Here is a 16778-nt window from a genome sequence, read left to right on the forward strand (position 1 = left end):
AGAGAGCTCTGTACAGAGGAGGAGGAGGAAGGTGCTGCAGTGTGAGGAGAGCTTGATATGGGGGTGGGGTAGGGGAGCCGCAGTGTGAGGAGAGCTTGGTACTGTGTGTGTGTGTGTGTGTGTGTGGTTTGGTGGGGGGGAAGAGGAGGAGGAGAAGGAGAGCTCTGTCCCAAAAGGGAAGGGGCTGCACTGGGAGGATAGCTCTGTCCCAAGTGGGAGGAGAGTTCTGAACAGAGGAGGAGGGGAAGGGGCTGCAGTGGGTGGAGTGCTCTGTGCAGAGGGGGGAATGTGCTGCAGTGGGAGGAGAGCTGTGTCTGTACAGAGAGCGAAGGAGCTGCTGCACAAAAATGTAGAGGCTTCACTAAGACAAGGTAACAGCAACAATCTACAACGTCCAGAAGGTTCTGCAGGCGACTGGCAAATAAACACATCCAAATATATAAATATGTCACTCAAGAATTCTCATCAGCAATGTGCAAGTGTCCTTCAAACAAAGAATCCAGGGAGAGTGCTCTTCAGTCACACCCAGCTCATCTGGAATTTCACCTTACAATGTGGAATCGGGCTCCTGCAAATCCTAAAGAACCAAGAACAAAACAAATCAAATCAAACTGAACAAAGTGATGATTAAACTATACACAATGCACAAACCTATGCACTGATGTGTTGGTTTCCCCCCTTCATTGATGATGGGCATATTTGTGCAGCCTCCTCCTCCAATTAGTTTTTTAACTGTCCACCACCATCGACTATCCAACATCGGATATGGTAGGACTGCAGAGCTGAGATCTGATCCACTGGTTGTGGGATTGGTTAGCTATGTCTATCACTTGCTGCTTCTGTTGTTTTGCATGCAAGTAGTCCTGTTTGGTAGCTTCACCAGGTTGACATCTCACTTTTAGGTATGCCTACTGGTACTCCTGGCATGCCCTCCTGCACTGATTCCCTGGCTTGATGGTAATGGTTGAGTGGAGAACATGCCAGGCCATGAAGTTAGATTGTGTTGGGAGTATAATTCTACTGCTGTTGATAGCCCACAGTACCTCATAGATGCCAAGTCTTGAATCTCTCAATCTGTTTGCCACACAACACGATGGAGGATATTCTCAATGTGAAGGCAGCACTTTGTCTCCACATGGCGGTGATCACTGGACTGTGTGGTGATCACTTTTACTGATTCCCTCATGCCCTGTCTCGCAGCTATGTACTTTAGGACCTGATCAGCTCGGTCAGTTGTACTGCTGCCAAGGCACTCTTGGTGAAATGTCCACCAGAGGACATTCTGGTTTTTGCCACACTCAGTGCTTCCTCCAAGTGTTGTTCAACATGAAGGAGTACTGAGTCATCAGCCGAGGGAGATGGTACATGGTAATCTGCAGGAGGTTTCCCTGCCCATATTTGATATGAAGACTTGTGACCTCATGCAGTCAGAAGTCAATGCAACACCCTCCTAACTGTATGCTACTGTGCTCTGCTGGGACTGTTTTGTCAGTGAGTGTGGTGATGGTACTATCAGGGACATTGTCCGCAAGATTTGATTTCATGAATATGACTATGTTACGCTGCTGCTTGACTAGTCTGTGTGACAGCTCTCCCAATGTTGGCACTAACTCCCAGATGTTAGTATGAAGTCCTTTGCAGAATAGAAAGGGCTGTTCCTGCCATTGTCATTTCTGATGTCCTGATCAATGCACATTGTCTGTCTTGTTTCATTCCTTTTTTGAGACTTATAATGATTGATACAACTGAGTGACTTGCTCAGTCATTTCAGAGGATAGTTAAGAGTCAACCTCATTGCAGTGGCTCAGAAGTCACATGCAAGCCAGACCAGGTAAAGACAGAGGCTTCCCTTCCCTTAAAGGGTATGAGTGAACCAGGTTGTGTTTTTTTAGGATAAACAGAATTTAACACCAGATTTTTATTGACTTCAAATTCCATCGTCCACCATTCAAACTCAGGTTCCTGGGTCTGAATTACCAGACCAGTGACAATATCATGGTACCATTACCTCTGTTCTGTTCCTACCATGGACAGAGACAGAACTAGGTAATCTGCAATGGGGCAAAAAGACATCTCTTACCCATATACAAACTTCATCAGTTATTTGTAAATATTCACCTCATCAGTGCTTGTAGGGGCCAGCCGATTGTAAACTGATTCGATTATGTTCCGTCTGAGAGAACAAACATCAAAAGAAACTTATTTCAACAAAGTATTTTTGAATCAGAAATAATGCAGAAGAAACAAGTGATCAGCAACTCTATCAGAGTCACAAGTTCTCATTCCATAATCCCACAGCAACATAAAGCTACAAAGTCAGCGCCGCAGTGTCAGTGGGTCAGCACCACAGTGTCAGAGGGTCAGTACTGAGGGGGCACTGCACTGTCGGAGGGTCAGTGCTGAGGTAGCACCACACTGTCAGAGGGTCAGCACTGAGGGAGCACCACACTGTTGGAGGGTCAGCACTGAGGGAGCACCACACTGTTGGAGGGTCAGCGCTGAGGGAGCACCACACTGTCAGAGGGTCAGCAGTGAGGGAGTGCCGCACTGTCAGAGGGTCAGCAGTGAGGGAGCACCAAACTGTTGGAGGGTCAGGACCACAGTGTCAGATGGTCAACACTAGGGGAGTGCCTGTTGGAGGGTCAGCACTGCAGTCATAGGGTCAGTGCTGAGTGGAATACCCACACAGTTGGAGGGTCAGTGCTGAGGGAGCATGCACTTTCAGAGGATTAATATTCGAGCACCACTCTGTCAGTCATTGTGTTCGCTGGTGGGGACTATCATGGGTGGTGTTACTGTCTGGGACAAAGGGGGTGGGGGTGGGGGCTGTAAAGACAGGCAGACTCTGAGGGCTCCGTACTTGCTGATGAGGCCTCCTCCAGGTGGCAGGTTGGGAATGTTCTCGATGATCAGTGTATGCATTATGTCCAGTAACCCCAGAGGAGCATCCAGGCCAGACGTAGTCACCAACTCTGCAAGGAAAGAACAAAAAAATCCTGTGAACATCTTAGAAACAAATATAAAATGTTTGTGTTCATGAAGAGCTGAAATGAAGAAAGGGTGTGAAGAAGCAACATAACGTGGCCCACCCTGGTCAAGGATCAGGCTGTTCCTCTCTTGGAGATGAGGGAGACTTGAACTGGAGCTGAGGAATCAGCCAGTGAAGAAAGGGGAAGCTCCCAGCCCCAATACTTTGTTTCTATTTACTCAAAAGACGTGGGGGGTCATTGACTGGGCCAACATTTATTGCCCATCCCTAACTGCCACATGAGAAGGTGGTGATGAGCTGCTTTCTTGAACCACTGCAGTCCATGTGCTATCGGGGTACTCACAATGCCATTAGGGAGGGAGTTCCAGGATTTTGTAGGAATGGTAATATATTTCCAAGTCAGGATTGTGAGCGGCGTCGACAAGAACTTGCAGGTAGTGGTGGTTTCCATGTATCTGCTGCCCTTATCCTTTGAGATGGAAATGGTCATGGGTTTGGAAGGTGAAATCTACGGATGCTTGGTTAATGTCTGCAGTGTATCTTGTAAATAGTACTGCTGTTTGTGAGGGAATGAATATTTGTGGATATGATGCCAATCAAAATAGCTAAGTGTAACTCAAATCAGTAGAGAATTTGCCCCCTGCTTCCCAGTGATTCCAGTTTTGTTCAGAGTCCTTGATGCCCTACTCAGTCAAACGTGGCCTTGATTTCAAGGGCTGTCAATCTCACTTCAACTCTGAATTTTAGCTCTTTTGTCCATTTTCAAACCGAGGCTGTATTGAGGTCAGGAGCTGAGTGGCCCTGGCAGAACCCAAACTGGGCATCACTGAGCAGGTGCTGCTTGATAGCACTGTTGATGACACCTTTCTTCACTTTACTGATGGTTAAGAGTGGACTGATTGTTCTGCTTTTTGTGTAAAGGGCATACCTGGGCAAAATTCCCACATTGTCAGCTAGGTGCCCAGTATTGTTAAATTACAGATTGCAGTGAAACATTAAGGTGTCAAGGAATGATCAGCTTTATTCCCTGACTGGATTCCCTGGTCATTTACAGCAGGGACTCTCATATAAGGTGGAGCTTAGAATGAGGACCACAAAGGTAAAATGTCCCAGGTTTAAATCCACCTCCAACACTGTCTTGAGGTCCAGGGGATTAAACAGAATACAGTCCCTCCCGGTGACAAATTCCACTCTTTGAATGATCACACAAGGTCACAGTCAATATAGGGGTAACTGACACAGCCTCTAGTCTGTAATGTTAAAATATTAAATTGTATTGTCTCCCTGGACATGAATGTAATTTTAAAGGGTTAAACTGTACTTTCTTCAAGAAGCTGAACATTCTAGAACTGGGTAGGAGTGATATTCTGTCTCACAGATAGCATGCAGGAATGTGCATGACTATCCATTGAAATCCACACTTCATCTGGGCAGCCATATACTACTATTTTACTGCTATTATCAAATTAAACTCTCATTTAGTCCCTTCCATTCAGAAATACTTTCATAGCCATTCTCCAGCCAATCAAATTCATTTGCATGATCATTCCCCGATACTGAAGTATATCACATCAACATTATCCGGAGAAATAGCGGAGCCAGAACTCATTTGCAGGGCTGCCCCGAAGTGAGGACATATCACACCTACACTGATTGTCTTGGGGAATCAAGGAGTCAATAAATCATCCACACAATGATTCCCCAGGATTAAGGCATTTACATGAACTCTGAAGATGACCTCATCCTACCATTGTACCTGAGGTAACTTGTGGTTATTGGGGAGGGGGGGTTAACTAGAGTACCCGTGAGCATTACTAACTGACTTGTACAAAGGGGATGTATTTCCTTTGTTTGGGACCTCTTTTGACTCGACTTCGCACACCTGCAAAGAGGGTCAAAGGGGTCACATAGCTTGTACAGGCTTTAATAAACTTTAACTGTTTGCAGAAGTTAGTGTGTGTGAATTGCATCTTGTGCTTGAAACCTCAGGAAAAGAACCTAACAAGGCAATTCCCTCATCAATAGCTAAGATCTTTGAAGGTTTAACATGAAAGTGTCAGTCTCGAAAGGGCTCATCCCAGCCTGCTTACAGCCTCTGACCTTTCACTCGTGCTTCCAGGTATCTGTCAAGCTCAGCCTCCCTCTGTTTTGCTTCCTCCGAAGGTCTTGGGGCGTTCTCGAAGCACATCAACTCGATGCTTATATTGTCCCGGCTGCCCTGCAAAAGATGAACACAAACAGGAGCCCTGAGTTCAACTGGCCTAAAGCACATCATTTCAATACCAAACTAGCAATTCAAAACATCACATGCACAAGACTAACAATAACATGCATTTCAAAAACAGTGAGCAACATCTCAGAACACTGCAAAGATCTCTACCAGCAAATGAACACAACGTACACTCATGAAAAGAACCCACAAGGAAACCGGTTAGTGAGGGAAGAAAAAAAACCAAAAGAACTGCACATGCTGGAAATCAGAAACAAAAACAGAAATTGCTGGAAAAGCACAGCAGGTTTTGCAGCATCTGTGGAGAGAAAGCAGAGTTAACATTTCAGATTCAGTGACCCTTCATCAGAAATAATGCTGCTGGATCTGCTAAGTTTTTCCAGCAATTTCTGTTTTTGTTTCTGTTAATGTGACACATCTTGAGAGATAAAGATTGGCCAAGTTCTTCCAAGTGCAAGATCTTATCCCATCCCCACCCTCCCACCCAAAAAGAGGATAGACACAGCTTCAGTTTGATGTCCCAACAGAAGATAACGCCTCAGACAGGTGCAGCTCTCCCTCAGTGCAGATCCTATGACAGTGTGGCATTCTCTTAGCACTGACTCTCCGACAGTGCGGTCCTCCCTCAGCGCTGAATCTCCGACAGTATTCGCTCCCTCGGCACTGACCCTCCAAGACTGCAGCGCTCCCTCAGCACCAACCCTCTGACAGTGCGGCGCTCCCTCAGCACTGACCCTCCGAGAATGCGGCACTCCCTCAGCACCGACTCTCCGACAGTGCGGCGCTCCCTCAGCACCGACCCTTCGACAGTGCGGCGCTCCCTCAGCACTGACCCTCCGACAGTGCGGCACTCCCTCAGTGCCGGCCCTCCGACAGTGCGGCGCTCCCTCAGCGCCGGCCCTCCAACAGTGCGGCGCTCCCTCAGCATTGACTCTCATGGCTGGTTGGTGGGATGATTACTGAATGGCAGAACTGGTGTGAGGGACTGAATGGTCTCCTCCTTGTTTTTATCAGGGAAGTAGATAGCAACACACCCAAAGGAATGTCTCTTATAATGGGGCCTCCAGTTCCCAGTGTCTCCACTCCTCCAGCCACTGTGTCAATGTCAGGATTGTACAAAGTCTCCTGCTCTCAGATGCAGCCTCAGTGCTATAATGTTGGCTACTCCTCTCCATCTATTAATGCTGGCAGGTCCTGACAATAAATCTGCTGCAAAGTGCACAGTGAGGGGCCCAGATTGTGGGAACAGGATTTGGCAAAGGGCCTGACTTGGTCACCTCACAATATCTGTCCACTGACTCACGGATGTTGGGTGTCACTGGCTAAGTCAGCATTTATTATCCACCCTGAATTGCCCTGGAGATAAAAGTGGTGAGCAACCTTCTTGAACCACTGCACTCCATGTGCTGTAGACACACCACAATGTCCCTTAGGGAAGGAATTCCAGGATTTTGACCTAGTGACACTAAAGGAACAATGATATATTTCCAAGTCAGGATGATGAATGGCTTGGAGGGGAACTTGCAAGGGATGGTGTTGCCATGTATCTCATGCCCTTGTCCTTCTAAATGGAAGTGGTCATGGTTTGGAAGGTGCTGGCTGAGGATCTTCGGTGAATTTATGCAAGGCATCTTGGAGACAGTACACACTGCTGTTACTGAGAGTCAATGGTGGGGGAATGGATATTTGTGGATGTGGTCGAGAGTATGTTGCTAGAAAAGCACAGCAAATCAGGCAGCATCCGTGCAGCAGGAAAATTGATGTCTCGGGCTGGAGCCATTTGTGGATGTGGTATCAATCAAGCTGGGGCTGCGTTTTCCCGGATGGTGTCAAGCTTCTTCAGTGTTATTGGAGCTGCACTCATCCAGACAAGTGGGAAGTATTCCATCACACTGCTGACTCCTACCTTGTACGTGATGGATACTCCCCTTTGGGAAGTCAGGAGGTGAGTTACTCATGGCAGGATTCTCAGCCTCTGACCTGCTCTTATAGTCACTGTGTTCATATGGCTAATCCAGTTCCATTTCTGGTCAATGGTAACCCCCTGGAGTTTTGTTGATAATGGGGAATTTTGTGATGGTAACACTATTGAATGTCAAGGGGCAGTGGTTGGATTGTCTCTTATTGGTGATGGTCATAGCCTGGCATTTGTCTGGTGCAAATGTTACTGGCCACTTGTCAGCCAAATCTGGATACTGTCCAGGTTTTGCTGCATTTGCATATGGACTGCTTCAGAATCCGAGGAGGGGCGAATGATGCTGAACATTGTGCAATCATCAGCCAACATCCCCCACTTCTGACCTTATAATGGAGAGAAGGGCTTTGATGAAGCAACTGAAGATGGTTGGGCCTAGGACACTACCCTGAGGAGCTCCTGAAGAGATGTCTACTGAAATGACTAATCTCCAACAACCATAACCATCTTCATATGTGCCAAGTATGACTCCAACCAGAAAGTTTTCCTCCTGATTCCTATTGATTTAGTTTTGCTCGGGCTCCTTGAGGCTACACTCAGTCAAATGCAGTCTTAATGTCATAGGCTGTCACAATCACCTCACCTCTGGAAATCAGCTTTTTTGTCCATATTTGAACCAAGGCTGTAATGAGATCAGGAGCTGAGAGGCCTGGCAGAGCCCAAACTGGGCGACACTGAGCAGGTTATTACTGATAAGGTGTTGCTATGGAAATACCCAGGTAAATGACATCCATTAGTCATAGCTTTGACATTCTCTACAGTCTTTGAACTCAACTCAAAGTTCATTTCTACTGAACTCTTCATTCCTTGAGTTATGCACAATTAATTCCCGCATTTGCCTTTATAGGAACAAATTTGCAGAAAAAAGTAGGGAGCAATTCAGCCTTAATCCTAACAAGCTCTAATATTCCTCTCCCCAATTCATACCTGAGTGAGTCCATGTATGTGTGGGAGCCTGTACCCCAGTGAAAGTCTGTGTGTGAGAGAGCCCGTACCCCAGTGAGAATGTGTGTGTGTGTGTGTGAAAGCCCATACCCCACTGAGAGTCAGAGAGTGTGTGTATCTGTGTGCGGTACCCGTACCCCAGTGAGAGTCAGCATGTGTGTGGCAACCCGTACCTTAGTGAGAGTCAGTGTGCGTGTGGCACCCAGTACTCCAGTGAGAGTCAGTGTCCGTGTGGCACCCAGTATTCCAGTGAGAGTCAGTGTCCGTGTGGCAACCCTGTACCCCAGTGAGAGTCAGCATGTGTGTGGCACCCTGTACTCCAGTGAGAGTCAGTGTGTGTGTGGCACCCTGTACCCCAGTGAGAGTCAGCGTGTGTGTGGCACCCTGTACCCCAGTGAGAGTCAGCGTGTGTGTGGCATCCTGTACCCCAGTGAGAGTCAGCATGTGTGTGGCACCCTGTACTCCAGTGAGAGTCAGCGTGTGTGTGGCACCCTGTACCCCAGTGAGCGTCAGCATGTGTGTGGCACCCTGTACCCCAGTGAGAGTCAGCATGTGTGTGGCACCCTGTACCCCAGTGAGAGTCAGTGTGTGTGTGGCACCCTGTACCCCAGTGAGAGTCAGCGTGTGTGTGGCACCCTGTACCCCAGTGAGAGTCAGCATGTGTGTGGCACCCTGTACCCCAGTGAGAGTCAGCATGTGTGTGGCACCCTGTACCCCAGTGAGAGTCAGCTTGCGTGTGGCACCCTGTACCCCAGTGAGATTCAGTGTGTGTGGGACCTGCACACCAGTGAGGCACAGTTTGAAGTCTGTTTTGATTTTTGAGCATCAGTGTTGTAACCAGCTCTCCTGAAATGTCTGCAGGAAGTCTCACTCTGTAATCTTTGACTGAGGGCTGACCCTCAGTGAGAAGTGGGGCCTGACCCCATCCATACTGATGTTGTAGATTCAGGAGCCTGCCCTGCACATTGTCAAGGGCTGGGTCAGACACTATTAAGCAGGAGCTGAAAGGGGACGGTGTGTGCTCTGCATGAATGGAAGTTTTTAAATCAGCAGGGTGTCTGCAGAGAACTATGTGCTAGCAAGACTGAGTAGACTCAGGACCCTTTCATCCCTACTTTGGATAGAAATAAGAGTGTCACTCTCTCGATCTTACCTTATACAGGCAAGTGTCTGCTACTAGATTGCAAATCTGTTCCAGGTCATCAGTTAGCTCGAGTCTGGATCGGACAAAGGCGCACAGTTCCTCATTGCTCATTACATCCCAAATTCCATCGCAAGCCAAGATGACAAACTCATCATCCTGGGATCGCTCAATCACCATGACCTCTGGCTCTGGAGAGACCAGCTGCTCCGTGGGACCTTTCCCATGCACACACTTGTAGTCGTAATCCCCGAGTGCACGGGAAACAGCGAGTGAGCCATTGACCCGCTGAATCATGACACTGCCCCCTGCGTTTTGGATCCTTTCCTTCTCACGTGGGTTACATGGCTTGTGGTCCTCAGTGGAGAAATGCACAGACTGACCCCGCTGCAGGACACCCCGGGAGTCTCCACAGTTTATAAAGTAGATATGTGTGGGTGAGACCAGGAGAGCCACTGCTGTCGAGCCACTGCGATCCATGTCGTTGTTCCCCAGTTCGGAGTCATTTCGCATATGTTCATCAATGTTCAGGAATCCTGTCCTAATGGCACGTTTCACACTCTGGACAGCTGCTTGTGAATCACTGCCACCATCGATCATCCCTGCAAAATCCAGAGAGGGGGGTCAGGCACAGTTCTGCAGAATTGTATCACCTTTCTTTATTCCTCTCCCTCTACCCAACCTTCTCCAGAAATATATTTGGGTGTCTCTAAATAAAATAATGGGGAGCAAACACAACTTACTTTAGCAAAGGGTAAATTGGGCTCAAGTTGGTCACACTCTCAGCTCCAGAAGGGTTTACTCCAGGTTTCCATTGAACAGCCTTGGATTGTCAGATAATCTTCCACTCGGACTCAGAGGGTGTGAGGTTTTCTCAGTACACCCTCCACAAACACGAGCACAATATCCAGGCCAAAAGCCCTGGAGCAATGTGGGTTGGGTGTTGGCGTGGAAGGTCAGAAAGAGTGAGGAGCAGCACTGACATGCTGCAGTGTTCAGGGCAGAGGAGGGAATGATGATGGAGGTGGTCAAGGTTCAGTTGGGGGTCTGGCCAGGATAGAAAATGCAGTCTTGCTATGCCCAGACCTGAATGGCCTACTGTAATTACTGTGGATCCATTCGTAATCAATTTACTTGGAATTGAAAGGTAAGATCTGGGTCACATGCATAAAAAAGTCATAAAGTTAAAACAGCTCAAGAGACCATTTTGCCCACGGTACCAGTGCTAGTCCACCATGAAGCAACCCATTCAGTCCAATTTCCTTGACCAGCCCATTGTTTATTTCCCACCAGCCAAGTTCACGCTCTACTCTAGACTGTAAGTTTATTTTGATGAAACACCCATCCAATTTTTTTTGAAGTAATTCACTTTCTCAACTTCCATCACCCACAACAATGCTGTATGACTCACTGTATAAACAACATCTCTCTGTATTTCTCAAAGAACAAAGAAAATTTACAGCCTAAAAACAGGCCCTTTGGCCCTCCAAGCCTGAGCCGATTCAAGTCCACTATCTAAACCTGTCGCCCATTTCCTAAGTATCTGTATCCCTCTGCTCCCCACCTACTCATGCATCTGTCCAGATGCATCTTAAACGAATCCACTCTGTCTGTCTCTAGTACCTCTGCTGGCAACGCGTTCCAGGCAACTAACACCCTCTGTGTAAAGTACTTGCTGCATGTATCCCCCTTAAACTTTTCACCTCTCACCTTGAAAGCGTGACCTCTCATTATTGAATCCCTCACCCTTGTAAAAAGCTTATCTTTATCTCCCTCTAGTCTCACCTGAAACTAGAAATTTGTGTCCTCCCGTCTTTGAATCATCGAATGAGAACAGCTCACCACTGTCCACACAAACCGGTTATAACCTTGTGCACCTTTAATCAAATCTTTGTCAGTCTCCTTTGCCCAGGAAAATCCTGAACTCTTTGCTCCCTGAGCTGTGTGCTTTTTTTTTGCACAGGGTTGGGTACGATATGTTATTAGCTAAGAAGGAGGGAGGATTTGATGTGTCCTATAAGAAGCTCACCTTTGAACTCCTGGTTGCTGGTTATGTGCTGGAGGAGGTTCTTGGCACAATATTTGGCAACCCCTGATCCTGCATGCCCATCATAGATGGCAAAAAAGGACCAGTTTTTCAGCTGGTCCTGTAACTCAGGCACAGCTGAGTGAGCATCCTCCATCTCCACGCGCCAGCCCTGCATGCTGCACAGCCCATAGCGAATCCCATTCCCTTCGCCGTGATCATTTTGTTTCTCTGTTTTGGGGTGGTCCAGAAATGCCCCCATCTTGGATCAATTACCTACAAATTTCAAAATATAAAATAAGTGATAGCAGGCATTAGGCAAGAGCCAAACTGGATCATGCCAAATACATAGCAAAAGACAAGAGCACTGACTTTCATACTTAGATGTGCAGGAAGAGCACCCACCACACTCACCCCAAAACCACCCACTGCCAGGATCCTCTGTGGGTTACAACTGACTTAACACTTAATGGGTCAAATTGAGAACCACACTGTCTGATGGTCAGCCCTGGGGGAGCGCCGCACTGTTGGAGGGTCAGCACTGAGGGAGCGCCGCACTGTCGGACAGTTATAGAGTCATAGAGATGTACAGCATGGAAACAGACCCTTCCATCCAACTCATCCATGTTGACCAGACATCCTAACCTAACCTATTCTAACCAAATATCCTAACCTAATTCTAGACAGTCTGGAACTCCCTCAGCACTGATCCTACAACAGTGTGGCACTCCCTCAGCACTGACCCTACGACAATGTGGCACTCCCTCTGCAATGATCCTCCGACAGTGCCCACTCCCTCAGCACTGACCCTTCAACAGTGCCCACTCCCTCAGCACTGACCCTCTGACTGTGCCCACTCCCTCAGCACTGACCCTCTGACAGTGTAGCACTCCCTCAGCACTGACCCATTTGCCAGCAGTTGACTCATATTCCTCTAAACATTCATATACCCATCCAGATGCCTTTTAAATGCTGTAATTGTACCAGCCTCCACCACTTCCTCTGGCAGTTCATTCTGTACACACACCACCCTCTGTGTGAAAAGGTTGCCACTTAGGTCCCTTTTATATCTTTCCCCTCTCACCCTAAACATATGCCCTCTAGGTCTGTACTCCACCAACCCAGGGAAAAGACCTAGTCCATCTATCTTATCCATGCCCCTCATGATTTTATAAACATCTACAAGGTCACCCCTCAGCCTCCGACGCTCCAGAGAAAACAGCCCCAGCCTATTCAGCCTCTCCCTGTAGCTCAAATTCTCCAACCCTGGCAACATCCTTGTAAAACTTTTCTGAACCCTTTCAAATTTCATAATATCCTTCCGATAGGAAGGAGACCAGAATTGCACACACTATTCCAAAAGTGACCTAACCAGCGTCCTGTACAGCCGCAATATGACCCCCCAACTCCTGTACTTAGTACTCTGACCAATAAAGGAAAGCATACCAAATGCCTTCTTCACTATCCTATCTACCTGCAACTCCACTTTTAAGGAGCTATGAACCTGCACCCCAAGGTCTCTTTGTTCAGCAACACTCCATAGGACCTTACCATTAAGTGTATAAAGTCCTGCTCTGATTTGCTTTTCCAAAATGCAGCACCTCACATTTACCTAAATTAAACCCAATGTGCCACTCCTCAGCCCATTGGCTTGTCTGATCAAGATCCCTGAGGTAATCTTCTTCGCTGTCCACTACACCTCCAATTTTGGGGTCATCTGCAAGCTTACTAACTATACCTCCTATGTTCACATCCAAATTATTTATATAAATGATGAAAAGTAGTGGAGCCAGCACCAATCCTTGTGGCACAGGCCTCCAGTCTGAAAAGCAACTGTCCACCACTACCCTCGGTCTTCTACCTTCAAATCAGTTCTGTATCCAAATGGCTAGTTCTCCCTGTATTCCATGAGATCTAACCTTGCGAACCAGTCTCTCAGGTGGAACCTTGTCGAATGCCTTGCTGATGTCCATATAGATCAATTCCATTGCTCTGCCCTCATCAATCCTCTTTGTTATGTCTTTAAAAAACTCAGCACTGAGGGAGTGCTGCAATATTGGATGGTCAGCACTGAGGGAGTTCGGACTGTTGGGGGGAATGCGACTAGATTAGGTTAGGACATCTGGTCAGCATGGACGAATTGGATGAAAGAGTCTATTTCCACGCTGTACATCTCTGTGATTCTATGAGTGCCACACTGTCGGAGGGTCAGTGCTGAGGAAATGCTGCGCCATTGGAGGGTCTGTGCTGAGGGAGTGCTGCACTGTCTGAGGATCAGCGCTAATGGAGTGCTGCACTGTCCGAGGGTCAGTGCTGAGAGAGTGGTACACTGTCAGAGGGTCAGTGCTGAGAGAGTGGTGCACTGTCAGAGGGTCAGTGCTGAGGGAGCGCTGCACTGTCCAAGGGTCAGTGCTGAGGGAGCGCCACACTGTTGGAGTGTCAGTACTGAGGGAGTGTTGCACTGTCAGGGGGTCGGTGCTGATGGAGCGTGCACCATTACAGGGTCAGTGTTGAGGTGGTGCCACACTGTCAGAGGGTCAGTACTGAGAGAGCGCCACGCCATCGGAGGGTCAGTGCTGAGGGGGTGCCACTCTGTCAGAGGGTCAATGCTGAGGGAGTGCCACACTGTGGATAAAGGAATGAGGGCAAGGAGAGGGGTAAATGGGGATGAGGACAGGACTGGGGTGGGGAATCTGAGGGGAGGGCAGCCAGCAGACTGACAGAGAAAACTAGGGGGTGAGGGGCTAGATTTTGGAACGGGTGTAAGAACTGAAATAGTTTGGGCACAAGGGACCGAGCTTAAACCACACCTTAAAAAGTTTCGCGGGGCTTTTGGAAGAAGAAGGCCGGACTAAACAATAAATAGGAAGTTTGTTCAGAGCCCAATTTCCACCTCCAGCCCATCCTACCCTGACCCTTCTGATCTACTTACCCCTGGAGGTGAGGAGCTAAAGACGAGCTGCGTTATTTCAGCTGCGAACTGTTTGTTGCCCTGCACATCCCCTTTTGCTGGTGCCTGTGAAATGCGGCTCTTACCCCCACGGTGACCCTGTTCCGGGGCAGCTCGGAGCCGCACCCCCCCCCCCTCCCTTCCCCTGCTCCGATCAGGAAAAGGGGCAATTGGTAGCAAGTGGAAGTAACGCCAGGGACTCAGTCCCGGGGAGTGACATCGCGGAGAACCATAGAGTCCCCCCCCTCCCCGGTCACCGCCACTCACACTGACCTCCCACCACCACCCCCCCGATCTCCTTGATCCCCTGATCCCACCGGATCTTCCTGAACACCCCCCGTGCGCCCCCTTCCCCCCCACTCCACTGAATTAAAAAAAAACCCGAAAGAGAAAAACAGATAAATACCCGGATCGGGGCTGGAATGACATCACCGGCAACCAATAGGCAGCTGCCACGTCACCGCCCCCAAACATGAAACACACACATTGGCAACATTGGATTGGGAAAGCGCGCCAGGATGGAGAGGGATCCCTACTGGAACTGAGTGATTTGGAGATGCTGGTGTTGAATTGGGGTGGACAAAAATCACACAACACCAGGTTTAATTGGAAGCACTCTAGCTTTCGGAGCGTCGCTCCTTCATCAGGTGATAGTGCTGGTTCCTATTGGAATCGAGAGGGATCCCAGTTGGGATCAAGAAGGGATGCCCAACAGGCTAGAAATGGATGTCCATTGGGATAGAGCGTATTCCCACAGAGTTCAGTTCCTGTTTAGGATTCCTGATGGGATCTTGTGGGATAACAAACCTGACTGCCCCGTTGACCCATCTTTTCCACCTGCTCCTGCCCAACTGAACCTATCTCTGTATACCTTGATACTGTCCTGCCTCCTTGGTCCAGGATCACCCCACATACATTTGGGTCACCCACGCCTTCCACTTTCTTCATGACTTTCGGTTCCCTGGTCCCAATGCCTCATCTTCACCATGGACATCCATTCCTATACATGTCCTCCAGCCATGATGAAGGCCTCCAAATCCTCCGCTTCTTCCTCTCCTGCCAACCCATCCAGTACCCCTCCACCGACATACTCATTTGATTGGTTGAACTGGTCCTCACCCTCAACAATTTCTCCATCAAATCCTCCCACTTCCTTCAGACCAAAGGGGTAGCCATGGGCACCCACATGGGCCCCAGCTATGCCTGTATCTTTGTCGGCTGTGTGAAGCAGTCCATCTTCTGTAGCTACACCAGCACCATTCCCAACATTTTCCTCCATTACATCAATGACTTTATCGGCACCACCTAGAGCTCCCATTGGGAAGCTGAACAGTTCATCAACTTTACAAACACCTTCCACCCTGACCTCAAGTTCACCTGGACCTTCTCGGATCTCCTCTTCCTGGACCTCTCCATCTCCATTTCCAGCGACCAACTCAACACGGACATCTACTTCAAACCTACCAATTGCCACAGCTACCTGGACTACACCTCCTCCCACATCCCCCTCCTGCAAAAAAATGCTATCCCTTACTCCAAATTCCTCTGCCTCTGCCACATCTGCTCCCAGGAGGACCAATTCCACTCCAGAACATCCCAGATGGCCTCCTACTTCAAGGATCGCAATTTCCCCTCCCATGTAGTCAACAATGCCCCTCAGCGTATCTCTTCCACTTCCTGTACCTCTACCCTTGAACTGCAACCCTCCAACTGCAACATGGATAGAACTTCCCTGGTCCTCACTTTCCACTCCACCCAACCTCTGGATACAATGTATCATCCTCTGCCATTTCCACCACCTACAATCAGACTCCACCACTAGAGATATATTTCTTGCCCCACCCCAATAGCATTCCACATAGACCATTCCCTCTGTGACTCCTTCATTAGATCCACACCCCCCACCAACCCACCCTCCACTCCCTGCACCTTCCCTTGCCACCGCAAGAGGTATAAAATTGTGCCCACACCTCCCCCCTCACCTCCACCCAAGGCCGAAGAATCATTCTACATCCTGTAGAGATTTTCCTGCACATCCAAACACCTTATCTACTGTGTCTATTGCTCTTGATGTTGTCTCCTCTACATTGGGGAGACAGGTCGCCAACTCGCAGAATGTTTCAGGGAACATCTCTGGGACACAGGCACCAAACAACCATGCTGCCCTGTGGCCAACCACTTCAACTCCCCCTCTCACTCCATCAAGGACATACAAGTCCTGGGACTCCTCCATAGTCAATCCTGGCCACCTGATGCCTGGAGGAAGAACACCTCATCTTCCACCTTGGGACCTTCTAACCAACATGAGATCAATGTTGATTTCACCAGTTTCCTCATCTCCCCTCCCTCCACCTTATCCCAGGTCCAACCCTCCAACTCGGCACCATCATCTTAAACTGTCCTACCCGTCCATCTTCCTTTCCACCTATCTGCTCTACATTTCACTCTGATCTATCACCATTACTCCACACCTTCATCTACCTATCGCATTCCCACCCACCTCCCCCCTAGCCCCACCCCCT

General features: G+C 48.6%; 1 protein-coding gene across 2 annotated transcripts; it reads right to left on the reverse strand.

Moving 5' to 3' along the window:
- Positions 1–348: 348 nt before the first annotated feature.
- On the reverse strand, positions 349–14689 carry LOC132836101 (protein phosphatase 1B-like). 2 transcript variants are annotated; one of them, XM_060855367.1, is made up of 7 exons: positions 14663–14689; positions 11310–11582; positions 9293–9882; positions 5090–5207; positions 2861–2972; positions 2119–2173; positions 349–577 (listed from the first exon to the last, which is right to left on the reverse strand). In XM_060855367.1, the coding sequence occupies exons 2-7, from the start codon at positions 11566–11568 to the stop codon at positions 548–550; spliced, it is 1164 nt and encodes a 387-aa protein (XP_060711350.1). In that variant the 5' UTR covers positions 11569–11582; positions 14663–14689; the 3' UTR covers positions 349–547. The 2 variants fall into 2 exon arrangements, with proteins under 2 accessions (XP_060711350.1, XP_060711349.1); XM_060855366.1 differs by lacking the exon at positions 14663–14689 and adding an exon at positions 14239–14394.
- Positions 14690–16778: the final 2089 nt, after the last annotated feature.

Source organism: Hemiscyllium ocellatum, chromosome 46, assembly GCF_020745735.1.
Source record: "Hemiscyllium ocellatum isolate sHemOce1 chromosome 46, sHemOce1.pat.X.cur, whole genome shotgun sequence".
NCBI classification, from domain to species: domain Eukaryota; kingdom Metazoa; phylum Chordata; class Chondrichthyes; order Orectolobiformes; family Hemiscylliidae; genus Hemiscyllium; species Hemiscyllium ocellatum.

Excerpts from the sequence above, each read along its gene's own strand:
- LOC132836101 (XM_060855367.1), bottom strand. The coding sequence starts at position 11,568 with ATGGGGGCATTTCTGGACCACCCCAAAACAGAGAAACAAAATGATCAC. Across the intron at positions 9,883-11,309 it reads CAGCAACCAGGAGTTCAAAG|GGATGATCGATGGTGGCAGT; the intron begins GTGAGCTTCTTA and ends TGGATTTTGCAG. Across the intron at positions 2,174-2,860 it reads GGAGGAGGCCTCATCAGCAA|ACGGAACATAATCGAATCAG; the intron begins GTACGGAGCCCT and ends TTGTTCTCTCAG.